Consider the following 20448-nt stretch of genomic DNA (forward strand, 5'->3'; position numbering starts at 1 on the left):
TTGTATTTTGAAAAATCTGGCCTAATGGGAGCATATAGACTGGAAATAACTGCAGCCCTAGAATAGATCCTTGTGGAACCAATATACTATACAATATCATGGATCCCTGAACTACATTCAACACAACTACCAAAGAATTTTCTACCTGTCAAGTTAGACTGAAACCAATTTAAGACACTGCTAGAAAAGCCTACCCATTGGCTAAAATGATTTATAAGAATATTGTGGTCTATAGTGTCAAATGCTGCACTCAGGTCTACTAGAACAACAACAGGAAAAACTCACAAGAATGAAACAGCATGGCTCAGAGTATGATAAAATGTAAGTAATAACTAAAAAGTAACTTACAGCACAATTAAATTAACTCTTTCATACAAAAACCCTAGAAAGTGCTACACATCTGTGCTCACATAGTTAAATAATCTGACATTGGCCAGCAGCTGATTTCCTCAGAGTAAAGCTACAGAGTCATATTTAAGGTGGAATGTAATGGATGAGGCATACTGTGTTGAACAAACAATGTCAATTATCCTTTCCCAGTTGTGTTGCACTTGGGTCAAAAATCTGCCCAAAAAATGCAAAATCTGTAGCATAAAATCTAATGTAATAAAGTCTAATCACTGTGCTAGGTTTCATTCAGTTTGACTCACATCCTGACACACAGATATAAAGACATATGTAGTATTTTCAGTAATGATGCCCCTTTTTGATAACTTGACCCTCACTGGTTTTCATTCTGTGTTTGACAATTGCTCAAGAGTGTCCCTCATCATCATGGTCTGTGGATTAAGTTATCAGTTCATGCTGACACACAGACATATAGATAAACATTTCTCTGAAAGTGTTCAAATAATGTTCAGAATTCTAAAAAGTGGAGTTACAGTGAAAAATCAACGTTGAAATTATGAACCCTTCAAAATACTTTCCATATATAATTATAGTACATAAATGCAGTTCGTTCGTCCGTTGAATCGACAAGGGCCATCTAGTCATCTGGTTAAACATTATACCCTATACACACACACACACACACACACACACACACACACACACACACTATATGTTATACTACAGGCAGCTCCTTGTCACCTGTGCCATCCATGCTATTCAAGCTTTCTTCTCTCCAACTTCCTTCCATTCACAGTATATCTCACATCATGCTCTATCTGCATGCATTGTGACCAGCCAATCATTCCATTATTACATTTAGTAATTGTCTTCATTTTTCCACTTGTTTTAGGGCTTCCTTCTGAGTTATGTCATTTTACTTTTTTTTTTTACTTGTCAACTTTTAACACATCACCATCTCAAATTACTTTGTTGTTCACATCTTATCTGGCTTCACAGTTCATATCATTTCCATGAATGCAATATCATTAAACACAAAACTCAAGAGCCATGACAATGTTGATTTGGTTTAGCATAAAAGTTTTGTTAACAATTTTGGACATGTCTAACTTTTTGTGTTAGCCTTGATGTCAACAATGTGAATTTTGCACAAGTTACGCTTCCTTCAAAATGAGAATTGACTTACTAATTTAATAGCTGTTCTTATGTCTGGTATATGGCAACAAAGTGGCCCACCCATTCTGTATTATGGCGAGGAGACTACCTAGGAGTCTCCAAGATAGACCTTTAATTGGGGCTGAGAATTGTGGCCGCACCTGCAGCCAAGACAGGGTGGTCTAGGAGGATGAACCTAGGAGTCCCAGGTGTTCTGAGCCCCAGCACACACTTAAAGGGCTGAGAAACTCCAAAAAGTCTGAACTGATTGGACACTTCACCCTGGCTGTGGTCACTAGCTGGAGTATAAAATGCCTTTCTTTTCATCCCTCTAATGAGCTTTAAGTGTGTTGACATCAGCTAAACTAGTAGCCTGCAGCCTGTGGTACAGGCAGAACACAATAGAGTAAGGCAGGGAGTGCCTTTGTGCTCCATAGAGGTTCATTGTGATTGAAGTATGTTTTTTGTGAAGAATAAATCTTTTATTTCATAAAGGATTAGTGCTTGCCTTTATTACTAACCAGTGTTTGATGTCCCCTTCTAGTGGGTCTTATTGGAAGTGTTTGAAATGACATACTTTGGAATGCTGAACTACTTGGGACTTCTAGTTCACAACACAGTGAGGATCCTGGCTTGCTCTCCAGCTATGTGGAGGGCCCTGTTGATTTTGCTTGGGGAGAACTCCCAACATCATAACATCATGAGTTTTGTTTGGTATCTCATATAACCCCATGGGTTTTATGCACAGTAGAGAGGTGTAGTATTCTTTTTGATAATCTAATATAATCAGCAATCATGGATAAATAGATTTTTCAATTTTGTGAATATTATTATATCCCTGAAGTTACATTAATGTTTCAGTGAAATTAAAAAACAAAGAAATAAAAGTGGTAAATAATTTGTATCCAGGATTAAAATGTGTCATATCCTGTTCCTTACAATGCCCCTTCTCATCTTTTGACTCACTACCCACCTAAAAGTCTGTGGACATCACTGAGCAAAGGATATTGTAAAAATGTGACACGTCACTAAAGTAAACATTTACAATACCAATGCATATTTTCTGCAGCTAAGACCACACTCAAGTATCTGCAAATTGTCATAATTTACTCATATCCATTAATATGGAAAGCTGAGTGGTCTCCTTTGTGTTAATCATTATGTTTAAATTACTTGACCAACAAAAGGACAAGGCTTTCCCCTGTGGACCGCATGACAATTTGCTAATAACTTAAACTAGAACATAGTTTACCTCATTGAAATACATATTATACATCTATTTACTTGACATGCTGTTTTCTTGCCAACACCATGAGGACCTGGAGACTTGTCTAGAAGTACCCAAAGCAGGAGACTACAGTATCAATAAGGATTCATGCAATCATTCCCATTATTTTATGGGTTTCACTTTAATAACACAGTGTGAGGAATAAACATAGCTTAGTCCCACCATCTCTTTTTGATGTATTTACCTAATGTACATGCATGTATCATGTTTCACATGCTGCATAATCCCATATATAGTGATTATGCAGAAGAGCCATGGTAGTTCATGATGAAATACATTAGGGGTCTGTGGCGATGCAGGGTTTTTAATAAAAACAGTACAGCTCAGACTTGGTGGGTATGGGGATGGGTGTATGTAACTAGAAGCCGTACAAATGTGGGGTTTGCAGTAGGAAAATTGTCTGAGTGTTTGCTCCTGTGCAAGCGTGGTCAGCTCAGCCAGTCCTCTTTGACACTGCGTGGGTTGTTAAAGGAAAGCACATACACCTATAGAGTTTGAAAGGAGTCTGAGTAGGATATGCAGGGACAGAGAATGAAACAGAGAAAGGGAGAAAAATCACAATTGGACAGGACAAAGAAGAGGTCAAGAGTGTGAGCCGGTGTGGCGGATAGGAGGCAAAGATGTTGGGAGGCCCTGCAGTGGGCAAAAAGAATGGCGCTCCAGGGACAGGTCACTCATGTGGAGCATTAGGAGGAGCAGAAGCGACTGAGTACTCCAGGGGTCCTGCTAGACCAATGGCAGGTGGCAGGATGATGAAATCTGGCTCCAAGCATCACAATGATGACCAACTGAGGTGGCCGGGATGAGAATGGGAGATGGTTGACCACACTCACCTGTATCTCAGTCCAGTTTAGAAGAACTAATGGGTGAATAAACTAAATGTGAGAGAGAGAGAGAGAGAAGGGGAGATACACTAAGGCTCGCAGGAAAAGTAGAAGGATGTTACCCAATTTTAACGTTACAATTTTATTCTTGATTTTTAACATTCTTATAGATTTATTTATTTATTTATTTATTCATTTTAACTCCAATATGAGTATTTGGTTTTATTGAATATTTATTTATTAATGATTTGACTGCTCTTCTTTTTTTAGACTATGCCTGTCTGAATAAACTGCACTATACACTATTTGTACCAACTTGCTGTTTGTGCCCTCATTCACCCAACTCCATATTGGTTAATGACCATCAATGTCCCAGAAACAGGAAGATGCCAAGACTGTGGGCAACTGGGGAATCACATAGTTCCAGTTCAACTCAAGAATGGCGTTTTATATGTTAAAAAGGAAAAGTTAAATTGAGAACAAAAGGAAACAAAAGAAAAGCACAAGAAAAATAAGTCCTGCCCTTTCAGAACTATGTGGTCTCATTTAATTTGGCTTCTTTCAAATGGCATTATTACAGGTGTGAAAAGACACCAGAGACCTCATTTATAAAGCTTGCATAAGCACAAAAAGAAACCTGAAATGCACATACATAACTTCCCATGGACACTTTAGGATCTATAAAAGAAAAGTTAACAGGGGAACATGCAGATATTTAAAATATCTCTGGCCCATGCACATGCAAAACTTTGGAGAAACTGGTAAATGACCAAGTAAGGAAAAGCGGCCAAACCAGCAAAATGACAACTCACACACATAATAACTGATATCCCTGAGCCATTTTTATAATGTGTGTTGATGTGACAAACATATTGCAACTCAAATGTGATAAATATGATGCACAGACTCTATTTTAGTTCCCTTTGAAGAGGGTTAATGCTGTGTATTTGCACTGAAGAATGTTTTTCTTCTGGAGTTTTTTTTTGTTTTTTCTGTCCCCCCTGGCCATTGGACCTTACTTTTATTCGATGTTAATTAATGTTGATTTATTTTGTTTTTCTTATTGTGTCTTTTATTTTTCCATTCTTTATTATGTAAAGCACTTTGAGCTACTGTTTGTATGAAAATGTGCTATATAAATAAATGTTGTTGTTGTTGTTGTTGTTGTTTTAGTTTTTCGTCAGTTTATATTAACTACCTGTTGTAACTTCTCAGAAAAATGGCCAAAAGGTCAGGACTATCTTAGCAAAGCTTCACTCCATCATGTCTTCTGTGCTGGGAGCCATTAACTGACCAGCTAGGCACAACATGCAGTTTTCATATGGTGTGGGTGCACATACATAAAACATGTTTTTGCCAACATAAAAAATCCATTTGCAGTACTGATTAGTTTTCCTAACGTAATCAGACCACTTACTGCATACATACTGCAATAAGGGCACCTAGTGAGAATGTAGCTCCATTTGTTAACTTTAAGTAGTTACAAACATGATATGACAAACATCATGGCTCCGAAGCCTGATTAATTTATTTGAGACAAAGTAGCTTTGACAGATGTGATAGTACAGTATGTGGTGATGGGCTTTTTGGAAAGGTAATTGTCTGTCCCCTCAGTCTTCATATTGCCTGAACTATTTATTATAAGGGCAATCACGTCATTACATGCATCATGTGATAGTGGCTACCCAGTCAGAACCTGGTGCCTTATACCATTTTCTTAACTACAAAATGCAAAAGTTAGTCACTCTCATGCCTTGGACGATCTTGCATTTTCAGTTACAGAGAACAACCAGATACTCTTGAATACAGGTGGTAAGGTCTCGAACATGTCAGTAGAGTGGCTTCCCTACTAGGAAATCAATATTGGCATGTGTGTTTTTTCACACTCAGATCCACACAAAGTTTTATAAATAAGGCCCCAGAAGGGTGCTAACCATTAACAATATTCATCCATCCATCCATTATCCTTCCCACTATATCTTAACTACAGGGTCACAGGGGTGTGCCGGAGCCAATCCCAGCCAACACAGGGCACAAGGCAGGAAACAAACCCCAGGCAGGGTGCCGGCCCACCGCAGGGCGCACACACACACACACACCAATCACACACTAGGAACAATTTAGGATTGCCAATGCACCTAACCTGCATGTCTTTGGACTGCAGGAAGAAACCCACGCAGACACGGGGAGAACATGCAAACTCCATGCAGAGAGGACCTGGGAAGCGAACCTGGGTCTCCTAACTGCAAGGCAGAAGCTACCCACTGTGCCACCATGCTGTCCTAACAACATTCAATTTCATTCAATTCAGTTTATTTGTATAGTGCATCAAACTAAACACAGGGCATGGAGTGGTGTAACCAGAGTAGAAAAATAACTATGCAATATTGTGATTTGTGAGCATTCGCTTTTAAACTTACCATGCATAAATATTTCTGCAGTATAATGCAAAAGACCTTCTAAAAGTTAAATATTATCCCTGAAAATATGAAGATTGTGAAACAGAAAGCCTTCTTGTAAACAGAGAAGGCGCCTCATGTGCAGACAATGAAAGAATGTGCTATGTTTCTTAGGGTGGGAGCCTTATTTGTTTGAATATACAACATTGGCTAGTAGAACCTGCAAATACCTAATTGAATATGCTAAACTGGTGAGAACTGAGCTTATACATTTATAGCAACGATTAGTAGGAACTGCAGACAGCTCACTGAATGAGTTAACTTGATAGGACAAATTCTAATCTAGACATTGTATTGGTCAGCAGAGCATGTGTGTTTATGTAAAGCTTATCAGGAAGCCTCAAGGGCTGAAGTCCCGTTTGTACAGACATGCTGTTGATCCTGTGCCAAGAACAATGCCTCTGTGCTCTGTCAAAAAGATGGAATTGCAATCATCAAAAGCCTCAGTCAAGAACTATAAGACAAATGTGCTGTTCCAATGGCTTCTATTCAGATATACGTATGCATTCCACCAAAATCTATACTAGGATTGAAAGTTACATTTTAAAGCAAGTTAAATATATCCTTTCTTTTTTTACCTTAAAATTTTCATCATGACCACATGAAGTGGTGAATATACAGGTTCAAAGTATGAGCTTCAATTCAAAAATGAACACATTCTTAGGGAACATGTGCCCCTGTTGGAAATAAGTGCTTGCAGATATTTCCAACTATAATAAAATAAATGTAAGTTACTAAATGATACAATATTTACATATCTAAAGTTAAACATGTAATAAAACAAAACTGAGAATCTAAATAATATAAAGGTGAATGTGTGTGTGTTTGTCCAGTATATAAATCTGCACCGTCAAATCTCTGTCCACCAAATTTTGCACACATTTCCCATTTTTACAGGCCATGTTTCATTCCAAACTTCAGTTGGTGCCCCTGCTAGTGATTAATATAAACAAATCACAGATATATATAAAAATAAATTAACACAATTCTGACATAGCCATTGGACAAAAAACAAAGGAAAACAAAAGTCTCAAGTTAACAGCACTGGCAGAGAACATAATCCTCTATTGGATACATAGTGAGAAATGGCAGGCCTATGCCAACCGGTCCACTTCCTTTTCCTGGCCTTTCTACAATGTCATCAGTGTGTGTTGAAATGCACAAATGTAAAACTAAAGTATAAAGAGAAAAGGGCAGAAATCCATTGAACCCCAAAACCCAAAGGCTTTTCACAATGGATGAGAACTGTTTATTAAGTGGCAAAGTAATGAAGAGAATTTACAATGTTCATTTGGCAAGGGGGTGCCAGACAGGGTAAGAATGCAAAGAAAGCACAGAATATATACAGTTTAGTAAAGCTAATAGGTCAGGGGAGCAGATGGGCAAGCATAGATAAAGGTGGGAATGATATAGCACACAATGCCATTTTGTAAAAAAGAAAAAAAAAAAGTGATGTGGTAAAGAGGCGGCACGGTGGCGCAGTGGTAGCGCTGCTGCCTCGCAGTTAGGAGACCCGGGTTTGCTTCCCGGGTCCTCCCTGCGTGGAGTTTACATGTTCTCCCCGTGTCTGCATGGGTTTCCTCCGGGCACTCCGGTTTCCTCCCACAATCCAAAGACATGCAGGTTAGGTGGATTGGCGATTCTAAAATGGCCCGTGGGTGTGTTTGTGTGTGTCCTGCGGTGGGTTGGCACCCTGCCCAGGATTGGTTCCTGCCTTGTGCCCTGTGTTGGCTGGGATTGGCTCCAGCAGACCCCCGTGACCCTGTATTCGGATTCAGCGGGTTAGAAAATGGATGGATGGATGGTAAAAAAAAAATTTTAGCCCAGAATGACATACAGAAGCCAGTCAATGACCAGCTAGTCATTAGATGGAGCACTGAAAATTCATTGCCACAAAAACGTTACTTTCCAAAGCAGAATGAGTGACCCAAGTGTAGTAGACATTATGTACAGTAGCTAAACGCTAGACAGAACCTGTGAAGTTTCTAATCTAGCAGAAAGGTTGATAAAATTTTCACATCTTTTCAAAGGAATTTTAAGTGACTACAGTAGTAGACAAAATCAGAAAGACCTTTTGTAGAATTCAATGGGAAACTGCTGAAAACTGAAGCGCTACCAGAACTGCGTGGAGACATGATAACAGCATTAGTGTGTGTGATAAAAAAATACTTGAGAAAAGGACACTTGGACAAACTGGAGGAAACAAGAAAAGTCAGAATTCTACAAGGAGGCAAGACAGGACACAGTGTGAACAAAAAGCAAACATAACATGAAAGAGCACAACACAGCAATAGAGTAGTTGTGCTAACTAAGTATTACCTGCATGACAAACTAGTCCGGCATTACAGTAAGAGCAATGAACAACACAATGAGGTTACTTTCTATTGAATCTATGAAAGATAATCAAAGGGTTGTGGCTCACTGAATTGTAATTTTAGATTTAATTCTTCGGCATAATGAAGCAAGTTTTACTTTATAGTTTATGTGTTTTCTGTTGTGTTTTTTTTATCTCACAAGATTTCCAATCACTTTGTGCAGAAAGAGAACTGTAAAGAAGGTGCTGGGTTTGTACCATTTATAATAGATAGATAGATAGATAGATAGATAGATAGATAGATAGATAGATAGATAGATAGATAGATAGATAAAACAAAGCATTTAATGTGCTACATTAACTTATGACGAGGTTTGAGAAAATCTAGTAAATTAAATATTTATTTTAATTTACGACATTCTACTTTAATGACAAAATAAACTACGAGAATAAAGTGGAAATGTCAACTTTAATCTTGATATAAACGGCGAGAATAAAGTCAATGTGTCGACTTTATTCTCGTCATACGCGTCGAGATTAAAGTAGAAATGTCGACAGTAAAGTCAACATGTCGACTTTAATGTCGACATTTAATTTTTTTTTCTTCACTGTGTCCGTATTTTTTTTCACCGTGGCCCTAATAGGCTTCCGTACATTTCAGATTGGTAACACAGCTATCCTAAAATAATACCTCCGTAACATGGCCGTGATTAAAAAGTACGTTTTGAGGAGATGGGCATGCCGATCTGCAAACTTATGAAATTCTATTGTAAGACGAATTCTACTGGACGGCAAAACTTGGGCGGAGAAAGTGATGACAAGTTTCATTGGTTCAAAGCTAGGATTCCTGGGTAAACTGCGTCTTTCAAAAAAAAGTACAGTGTATTGCTGAATCTTTTGCAAAGAGATGCTGCAAGGATGTGCATTATTGTTATGATATTATTATGTAGCATAAACGCAAGTAATTTTCCTGAATTCTGTAACAGAACATAAATACTGACTGTATTTTCAATCTGCGGTCGATGAAAAACGTCTGCTTTGGTGAGTTGCACGTTTTATATCATCAGGAAGTTGACTTCTCGTAGTCGTAACAGTTATGCGGTCATTTTCGCGTGTCAGTGTAGGCAGTTTATTTTAGATAAGTCGCTTTGGCTTTCAGGATTTGACGATTTATTAAAATACAACCCAGACATAAAAGTAATGATTGTTTAGTCTCCGTGTGGAATTCGGTAACTACATTTTAATAGAAATCTGTTCGGCTGTTCATCTCGCCATTGCCGACCGAGGTTTTAGTCATGTCCTTTGCTGTGACTTGTAATTGTTTGTACTGTTGATTTCACAATTCAAAGTGACTGCCGAATCAATCGCTTTTGACCGTGCTACCTCCCCGTGGCTATCTTTAGTGGTGGGATGAGAGAGGAGAAGAAGAAAGCCAAGCAGACCATAACGCTGGCGACAAAGATTAAAAAGAGGATATTAAGTAAGTGTCTTTCTGTTATCTTAATACATATACTAGACATTAAGCCCGTTACATAACGGGCGCTAGAACAGTAGTGGATAAACATTAGTAGGACCTTGACCTCATTCTGTTTCTTGTCTTATTTTTTTTTTGTCAAAAATATTTTTGCAAGAAGCCTAAAGTAAAATAATAATAAAAATAAAATAGAAACGTATATGACAACACAGTAAGTATAATTAATATTGTCTTAGTATAAAACTTTGTAACAATCTGTAAGACACAATATCTGAAGAAAATATTTAGGAAAAATTTTCTATTTTTTTACCTAATGAAATGTTTCTATAAAATTTCATTACAGACAACATTTCTTGTAAATGTTCTGTCTGAGTTTGGCAACAGTTTGCCTTGATCAGGTCGATCTACAACCTTGACAACAACATCTGGAAAAACTCTTAACTCTTGATAATACAATATATAACTGACCGTGGCTGAATACTGGTTCTGGCAAGTAAATGCCATATATTTTATATATATATATATATATATATACACACACACACAACCACATTATATTTTTATATATATATATTATATATATTATTTATATATATATATATTTTATTTATATATATATATATTTTATATATATATATATATATATATATATATATATATAAAATATATATATATATATATATATATATATAATATATATATACAGTGGTGTGAAAAATATTTGCCCCTTCCTGATTTCTTATTCTTTTTGCATGTTTGTCACACAAAATGTTTCTGATCATCAAACACATTTAACCATTAGTCAAATATAACACAAGTAAACACAAAATGCAGTTTTTAAATGATGGTTTTATTATTTAGGGAGAAAAAAAATCCAAACCTACATGGCCTTGCGTGAAAAAGTAACTGCCCCCTGAACCTAATGACTGGTTGGGCCACCCTTAGCAGCAATAACTGCAATCAAGCGTTTGCGATAACTTGCAATGAGTCTTTTATTTTGGCAAACTCATCTTTGTAGAATTGTTGTAATTCAGCTTTATTTGAGGGTTTTCTAGCATGATCCGCCTTTTTAAGGTCATGCCATAGCATCTCAGTTGGATTCAGGTCAGGACTTTGACTAGGCCACTCCAAAGTCTTCATTTTGTTTTTTCTTCAGCCATTCAGAGGTGGATTTGCTGGTGTGTTTTGGGTCATTGTCCTGTTGCAGCACCTAAGATCGCTTCAGCTTGAGTTGACGAACAGATGGCGGACATTCTCCTTCAGGATTTTTGGTAGACAGTAGAATTCATGGTTCCATCTATCACAGCAAGCCTTCCAGGTCCTGAAGCAGCAAAACAACCCCAGACCATCACACTACCACCACCATATTTTACTGTTGGTATGATGTTCTTTTTCTGAAATGCTGTGTTCCTTTTACACCAGATGTAACGGGACATTTGCCTTCCAAAAAGTTCAACTTTTGTCTCATCAGTCCACAAGGTATTTTCCCAAAGGTCTTGGCAATCATTGAGATGTTTCTTAGCAAAATTGAGACGAGCCCTAATGTTCTTTTTGCTTAACAGTGGTTTGCATCTTGGAAATCTGCCATGCAGGCCGTTTTTGCCCAGTCTCTTTCTTATGGTGGAGTCGTGAACACTGACCTTAATTGAGGCAAGTGAGGCCTGCAGTTCTTTAGATGTTGTCCTGGGGTCTTTTGTGACCTCTCGGATGAGTTGTCTCTGCTCTTGGGGTAATTTTGGTCGGCCAGCCACTCCTGGGAAGGTTCACCACTGTTCCATGTTTTTGCCATTTGTGGATAATGGCTCTCACTGTGGTTCGCTGGAGTCCCAAAGCTTTAGAAATGGCTTTATAACCTTTACCAGACTGATAGATCTCAATTACTTCTGTTCTCATTTGTTCCTGAATTTCTTTGGATCTTGGCATGATGTCTAGCTTTTAAGGTGCTTTTGGTCTACTTCTCTGTGTCAGGCAGCTCCTATTTAAGTGATTTCTTGATTGAAAAGGTGTGGCAGTAATCGGGCCTGGGGTGGCTAATGAAATTGAACTCAGGTGTGATACACCACAGTTAGGTTATTTTTAACAAGGGGCAATTACTTTTCACACCGGGCCATGTAGGTTTGGATTTTTTCTCCCTAAATAATAAAACCATCATTTAAAAACTGCATTTTGTGTTTACTTGTGTTATATTTGACTAATGGTTAAATGTGTTTGATGATCAGAAACATTTTGTGTGACAAACATGCAAAAGAATAAGAAATCAGGAAGGGGGCAAATAGTTTTCACACACTGTATATATTATATATATATATATATATATATATATATATATATATATATATATATATTTTATATATATATATATATATATATATATATATAGTGAGCTGGAGGGCTGATCGCACCCCAAATAGATACAGACGCCCCTGGGAAAACCCACAAACCCTGAAACACTGACTACCCTCATTGCTCCTTATCCTTGCACTATAACGCGTAATACAAGCCTCGCGCGTACTCCGACTTATAAGCCTTGCAGCGCCTGTCAGTTTGGAATTGATTGTTTGCTTTTATCTCTCTCTGCTCCTAGCGGAACTGTCATCTCTGACTTGTCATGGAGCACGTTTAAGCTCATGTGTTTGAATAAAAATCCTTCTTTTTTTCTACGACCTTCTGTGTCTCTGTGCAAATCTGTGACCCAAGCGTGACAAGTGGTACCAGGAGTGGTTGCACAGATGGATGCCGCGAAGACTTATTTCAGAGTCTAAAACTTATGCACTTAAAGACTGGAAACTAAACATGGATGACCCAATCCGTGCGCAAATTCAAGATTTGATACATAAAGTGCACTGTTGGTTTGAAGGAGGCGTGATGGAAACAGTTGTGTGAATATATTACTGGCGGCATACCTGAAGTTCTTGAGATGAATTTCTACGCCATGATATTAAATCATTAACGATTATGTCCAGGCGATTAGAGGGTTCACAGTCCGCTTGGAGAAAGAGCGGTGGATTTCGTGCTGCGCAACCTGTGAACGAACGTCCAGGACATTCTCGTCGCTTCGATCGACAAGCTGCAGGACCTGAAAATCTAATGGGGTCAGGTAGGACCCCGGGAAATCCAGTCGTAGATGAGCGCCTGTTTCTGGGGAGACAGCGGCAACAGCGGCGAGAAACCGTGGACTACAGAGCACGCGTCGTGGACGTCGCAGAGGATATTTCGAAGCGGAGCCGACCGTAGATGTTTCCGATGTGATCAGCTCGCCATTTGGCAAGAGAATGTCGCTTGTCTCCAGCTCATTCAATGGAGATTGGACTGGCGAGATTTGTTGCTCAACTATTACATATCCGGATGGAAAAGATGGCTTGTTGATCCCGGTGAAATTGGGGCAGAGAAATCTCAGCATTGTTAGATTGGAAGTGACCTTTGTATTGTGAGACGAGACTGTCTTAATGAACAATGCCTTAGAGACTGTGAGACTGTAAAAATACGCTGTGTACATGGTGATGTTAAAGATTATCAGACTTTACTTCTTCCTTTAACTTATAGGGGCCCACTTTAAGGTTTGGTCTGCCGTTTCAGACTCGTGCCCTTGGCCATTACTCATAGGACGGAGAAATGCCCTTTTTCGAAACTGATTAATAAATGTAAGGGACCAGTAGTCCAGTCCACTAATGAACTTAGTGGGGGAGAAGAAGAAGAAACGAAGAACTGGTAGCGGCGGGAAAATCTAGAGCCCAACTTAGATATTGAACCCGATCTCTCCAGCGACGGAGGAGGTCACCCCGACAATCTTCCAGAATGGGCTGTCCTTCTACATCTTCCCAGATTGCAAACGCCTCGAACACAAACCGGTGTTAACGAACAATCAGATTTTGTGCGTTTGAAGCATACTGATAGCTCATTAGAATATGCATTTAAACAGGCTCGCCCTGCTAATGACTCTTATTACCAAGAGCGTAATTCCGGGGGTGTGAAAACCCCACACTTTATAGAAAAGGACGGTTGCCTTTTCAGAGTGATCTCAGATCATTTGGAGGGAATTTATTGAACAACTGGTGGTACCTGAAGCACATAGGGAAACTGTTTTGCATCTGGCACATTCACACATCTTGGGGGGGCACCTCGGTGCCGACAAAACTAGAGACCGGTTATCAAAACGATTTTATTGGCTTAATATGGGAAAAGATGTTGAGCGATTTTGTACTTCATGTCCAGACTGCCAGATCGTCTCTGCTTATAAGCCTCCTCGGGCTCCCCTTTGTCCTATGCCCATATTGGAAGTTCCCTTTCAGCGTGTGGGATTAGATATTGTGGGACCATTACCTAAGACTAAGGATGGGTACCAATATTTGCTGGTGTTGGTTGATTATGCGACACGATATCCAGAAATGATTGCGCTGAAAAGGCCAACTCTTCACTGTAGCCAAAGCACTATGTACTTTTACTGTATTGGTATCCCTAGAGAAATCTTAACTGATCAGGCACACCTTTCACTTCTCGTGATGAAACAATTGTGTGACAGCTTTGCTATTAAGAAATTGAGTACTACTGTTTACCATCCTCAAACGAATGGTTTAACCGGCGATTTAACAAAACATTGAAACAGATGATCAGGCGAGTTGCTCATAATGATCCCACAACATGGAACACTGTCCTACCTTTGTTTTGTACGCGGTGCGAGAATCACCACAGGCGTCCACTGGCTTGAGTCCCTTGAGTTGTTATTCGCAGGCGGCGCGAGGCATCCTGGATGTGATGCGTGAGGAATGGATAGGAAACGAGAGAGCAGCTAAGGTCCAAGCTTTGCAGATCGACTAATTTCGTTGCAAGACAGAATTTCTATGCTTTCCTCTATTGCTGTGGAACACCAACAACGAGAACAGGAAACTCAGAAGCGTCTTTACGATAGGCGCAGCAAGCTCCGTGAGTTCAAACCTGGCGATCGTGTTTTGGTACTGGTTCCCTCGGATCCACACAAATTCTTAGCTAAATGGCAGGGCCCGCCATTATTGAGGAGCGTATGAGTCCGTAAATTACAAGGTTAGAATACCAGGCGGCGCAAACCATTCCAGATTTTACACATTAACCTCTTGAAGGAATGGCACGACCGACAAGAGGTTAACACTTCCTTGGCTGCTGTTTCTCAGACCGATGTTACCATTGGTAACGATCTTACTGACACGCAAAAGACAGAACTGTTATCTTTGATAGAACGGAACACTGATGTCTTTTCAGATTTACCAGGCAAGACTAACATTACAAAACATAAAATTACCACTGACCTGATGTTCGCGTACAGATGCGGCCGTTCGGATACGAAGCGAAATATTGTGCGAAGAGGTAAAAAGATGCTGACACTGGGTGTAATTCGTGAAAGTAAAGTGACTGGTGCAGCCCAGTCGTATTAGTCCCAAAGCAAGGCGGTTCGGTTCTGTATCGATTTCAGACGCTTGAATAAGGTCTCTAAATTCGATGCTTATCCCATGCCTCGTGTCGGTGAACTGTTGGAAAAACTGGGTCAGGCGAGCTATATCTCCACGAAAGGCTATTGGCAGGTGCCTTTGGAGGCTAGCAGTTGTGAGAAAACGGCATTTGCGACTCCTGACGGACTCTATGAATTTACAAGACTCCCGTTTGGTCTTCACGGGCACCTCTAACTTTTCAGCGTATGATGGATCAGATCCTACGTCCTCATCTGAATATGCTGGGGCATACCTTGGCGATGTCGTGATTTTTAGCAATGATTGGAAAACACACTTAGAGCGGCTTCAAGCCATTCTTGAAAGCTTGAGACAGGCTGGCCTTACTGCTAACCCTAAGAAATGTAAACTAGGCATGTCCGAGACTCATTACTTAGGCTATTCTATGGGCAAGGGTTTACTTAGACCACAGTTAAGTAAAATAGAAGAAATGCTTGTTTACCCGAGACCTGAGACACAGAAACAAGTACGCGCTTTCTGGGACTGCTGGTTACTACAGAAAATTCATTCCAAATTTTGCACATAGAGCTGCTCCTCTTACAGAACTTACTAGAGGCAGAAAAACCGACCTATCTGTGGACAGAAAATTGCGAACGTTCTTTCAACGATTTAAAAAAAGCATTGTCTTCTTACCCAGTTCTAAGGAACCCGGATTTCACAAAATATTTTATCTTGCAAACAGACGCAAGTGCATTTGGTGTGGGCAGTCCTGTCACAAATTTTTGATGGAGAAGAACATCCAATCACATATTTGAGTAGGAAATTACTTCCTAGGGAACGCAATTATTCTACAATTGAGAAAGAATGCTTGGCAATTAGGTGGGCTGTGGAAGCGCTTCGCTATTACTTGTGGGGACGAAACTTCACTTTGGTAACTGATCATGCTCCACTTCAGTGGTTGTACCGACAGAAAGATACAAACTCGTCTAATGAGATGGTTTCTGGGTTTACAACCTTACAGTTTCACAGTAAAGCACCGACCAGGTTCTGAACACGTCAACGCAGACGTATTATCCCAACTACAATGAACTTGGTACAGAGATCTGTATGAGGGCATCCCTGAGCTGTTGTACAGTCTGAGGAGCAACCTGGCGGCGCCTAATGGACCGAAACATAATGTCCCACAGATGTTCTATTGGGTTTAAGTCAGGGGATCGTGAAGGCCATTCAATTGTTTCAATTCCTTCATCCTCCAGGTACTGCCTGCATACTCTTGCCACATGAGGCCGGGCATTGTCGTGCATTTGGAGGAAACCAGGACCTACTGCACCAGCGTAGGGTCTGACAATGGGTTCAAGGATTTCATCTCGATACCTTATGGCATTCAGAGCACCATTTCCTACGCAGTCGATGTCTGTGCGTCCCTCCATGGATATGCCTCCCAGACCATCACTGACCCACCACCAAACCTGTCATGTTGAACGACGGCTGCAGGCAGCATATCGCTCTCCTTGTCTCTCCAGACTCTTTCACGCCTATCACAGCTGCTCAGGGTGAACCTGCTCGCCTGTAAAAGTACAGGGCGCCAGTGGCTGACTTGCCAATTCTGGTGTTCTTGAGCAAATGCCAGTCGAACTCCACGGTGCTGGGCAGTGAGCACAGGGCCCACTACAGGATCGCTCGGGCCCTCAGGCCATCTTCATGAAGTCTGTTCCTGATTGTTTGGGTAGAGACATTTACACCAGTGGCCCTCTGGAGGTCATTCTGTAGGGCACGAGCAGTGCTCAGCCTGTTCCGCCTTCCACAAAGGAGCAGGTAACGGTCCTGCTGATGGGTTGAGGACCTTCTACGGCCCAGTCCAGCTCTCCGAGAATAACAGCCAGTCTCCTGAAATCTCCTCCATGTTCTGGAGATTGTGCTGGGAGACACATTAAACCTTCTTGTTGCAGCACATGTGGATGTGCCATCCTGGAGAAGTTGGACAACCTGTGCAACTTCTGTAGGGTTAAGGAATCGCCTCATACTGCCAGTAGAGATAATTACTCAAGCCAAAACTAGCAGTGGAAAACCAGCCAAAAAGATCAAGAGGGAGAAACTTGAAATGACCTCCACATGTAAAACCAGTCCTGTTTTGAGGGTTTTCTAATTGTTGCCACTTTAGTGCACCTGTCAAGTCCATGAACACCAATACAGCTGAAAGTGATTAACAATGACCCTCAGCTGCTTAACCAACCAGAAAATTATCAGACAGGTTTAATTGATTTCATGCCAGGCCCAATTGTGAGCGACATATATATATATATATATATATATATATACATATATATATATACATACACACAGTGGTGTGAAAAACTATTTGCCCCTTCCTGATTTCTTATTCTTTTGCATGTTTGTCACACAAAATGTTTCTGATCATCAAACACATTTAACCATTAGTCAAATATAACACAAGTAAACACAAAATGCAGTTTTTAAATGATGGTTTTTATTATTTAGGGAGAAAAAAAAATCCAAATCTACATGGCCCTGTGTGAAAACGTAATTGCCCCCTGAACCTAATAACTGGTTGGGCCACCCTTAGCAGCAATAACTGCAATCAAGCGTTTGCGATAACTTGCAATGAGTCTTTACAGCGCTCTGGAGGAATTTTGGCCCACTCATCTTTGCAGAATTGTTGTAATTCAGCTTTATCTGAGGTTTTCTAGCATGAACCGCCTTTTAAGGTCATGCCATAGCATCTCAATTGGATTCAGGTCAGGACTTTGACTAGGCCACTCCAAAGTCTTCATTTTGTTTTTCTTCAGCCATTCAGAGGTGGATTTGCTGGTGTGTTTTGGGTCATTGTCCTGTTGCAGCACCCAAGATTGCTTCAGCTTGAGTTGACAAACAGATGGCCGGACATTCTCCTTCAGGACTTGTTGGTAGACAGTAGAATTCATGGTTCCATCTATCACAGCAAGCCTTTCAGGTCCTGAAGCAGCAAAACAACCCCAGACCATCGCGACTACCACCACCATATTTTACTATTGGTATGATGTTCTTTTTCTGAAATGCTGTGTTCCTTTTACGCCAGATGTAACGGGACATTTGCCTTCCAAAAAGTTCAACTTTTGTCTCATCAGTCCACAAGGTATTTTCCCAGAAGTCTTGGCAATCCATTGAGATGTTTCTTAGCAAAATTGAGACGAGCCCTAATGTTCTTTTTGCTTAACAGTGGTTTGTGTCTTGAAATCTGCCATGCAGGCCATTTTGCCCAGTCTCTTTCTTATGGTGGAGTCGTGAACACTGACCTTAATTGAGGCAAGTGAGGCCTGCAGTTCTTTAGACATTGTCCTGGGGTCTTTTGTGACCTCTCGGATGAGTCGTCTCTGAGCTCTTGGGGTAATTGTGGTCGGCCGGCCACTCCTGGAAGGTTCACCACTGTTCCATGTTTTTGCCATTTGTGGATAATGGCTCTCACTGTGGTTCGCTGGAGTCACAAAGCTTTAGAAATGGCTTTATAACCTTTACCAGACTGATAGATCTCAATTACTTTTGTTCTCATTTGTTCCTGAATTTCTTTGGATCTTGGCATGATGTCTAGCTTTTGAGGTGCTTTTGGTCTACTTCTCTGTGTCAGGCAGCTCCTATTTAAGTGATTTCTTGATTGAAACAGGTGTGGTAATAATCAGGCCTGGGGGGGCTACGAAATTGAACTCCGGTGTGATACACCACAGTTATGTTATTTTTAACAAGGGGGCAATTACTTTTTTCACACAGGGCCATGTAGGTTTGGATTTTTTTTCTCTCTAAATAATAAAAACATCATTTAAAACTGCATTTTGTGTTTACTTGTGTTATATTTGACTAATGGTTAAATGTGTTTGATGATCAGAAACATTTTGTGTGACAAATATGCAAAAGAATAAGAAATCAGGAAGGGGCAAATAGTTTTCACACCACCACTGTGTATATGTATATATATATATATATATGTGTATGTATATATATATATATGTATATATGTGTATATATATATATATATATATATATATGTATATATGTATGTATATATATATATATATGTATATATATATATATATATGTATGTATATATATATATATGTATGTATGTATATATATATATATATATACTAGTAAATATATATGTGTATATATATATATATATATATATATATATATATATATATATATGTGTATATATATATATATATATATATGTTAAAGAAGCAATGAAAAGAAAAGGAAACATTTTGAAAATAACGTAACATGATTGTCAATGTAATTGTTTTGTCACTGTTGTGAGTGATGAGTGTTGTTGTCATATATATATTTTTACACACACACACATAAACATATATATACACATATACATATATATATATATACATACACACACACATATATAAACATATATATACATATACATACATATCTACATATACACACACAGCTATTTATTATCAGTGCAATACGCTGCTTGTTAAAATGGATAACTCCTGCTCTTACATTGCAAGTCTGGATATTATGAACTATCGTATTTGTTCAAGTTCTATTTAAATTTTAAATAGAAGGAATTTTTATTTAGTCGACAGAAATATCTTTGGTAGGAATGGTAAAAACAGACAGGAATATTATTCCTGAATAAATCAACTCAAACCTTAAACAACTTATAATATTTTGCTCTCCATAAAAATATATCCTGTCTAAATTATACAAGTTAGAAATAAAGTAAACATTAAAAGAACAAACATTCAAATTTCTTTACTCTTATGTAATTTTATATAAAAATAAACTTAGATTTTAAATATCCCAAAAGATTTTGCTCTCCATAAAAATATATCCTGTCAAAATTATACAAATTCAAATATGAACATGCTGCATAACAAAACCTGGAAATATAAATAAAATGTGTTCCTTTCAGCAATAACAAATCAAATCATTCAGTTGTCTTTGCTCATATGTCATTTTAGAGCTGGACGCCTGGCATCTTTTTGGCAACAGGTTCGTTTCTGTTTGCTGTGAGGTTCTGTGTTGTGGAGATTCTCAGGATGGATTGCAGGTGCTCATCAGTGAGGCGACTCCTGTGTGCTGTTTTGTTAGTCTTTATCACTGAGAAGAGCTTCTCACACAGATATGTGCTACCAAACATGCACAAGGTTCGAG

At 39.2% G+C, this 20448-nt stretch overlaps 1 protein-coding gene across 3 annotated transcripts in view; it reads left to right on the forward strand.

Annotated features, from left to right (window-relative positions):
* Window positions 1-9262: 9262 nt before the first annotated feature.
* LOC120531141 overlaps window positions 9263-20448 on the forward strand; it is a 42162-nt gene continuing 30976 nt past the window's right edge. Inside the window, exons 1-2 of one of the 3 annotated variants that reach the window (XM_039756276.1) lie at window positions 9263-9429; window positions 9738-9868. In XM_039756276.1, the coding sequence (XP_039612210.1) occupies window positions 9799-9868 (70 nt within the window). In that variant the 5' untranslated portion in view covers window positions 9263-9429; window positions 9738-9798. Of the gene's footprint in view, window positions 9430-9737; window positions 9869-20448 lie in introns of those variants that run through there. The other 2 variants (XM_039756277.1, XM_039756278.1) reach the window with 2 other exon arrangements.

The sequence above is a fragment of the Polypterus senegalus genome, chromosome 6 (genome assembly GCF_016835505.1).
Source record: "Polypterus senegalus isolate Bchr_013 chromosome 6, ASM1683550v1, whole genome shotgun sequence".
Lineage (NCBI taxonomy): Eukaryota > Metazoa > Chordata > Cladistia > Polypteriformes > Polypteridae > Polypterus > Polypterus senegalus.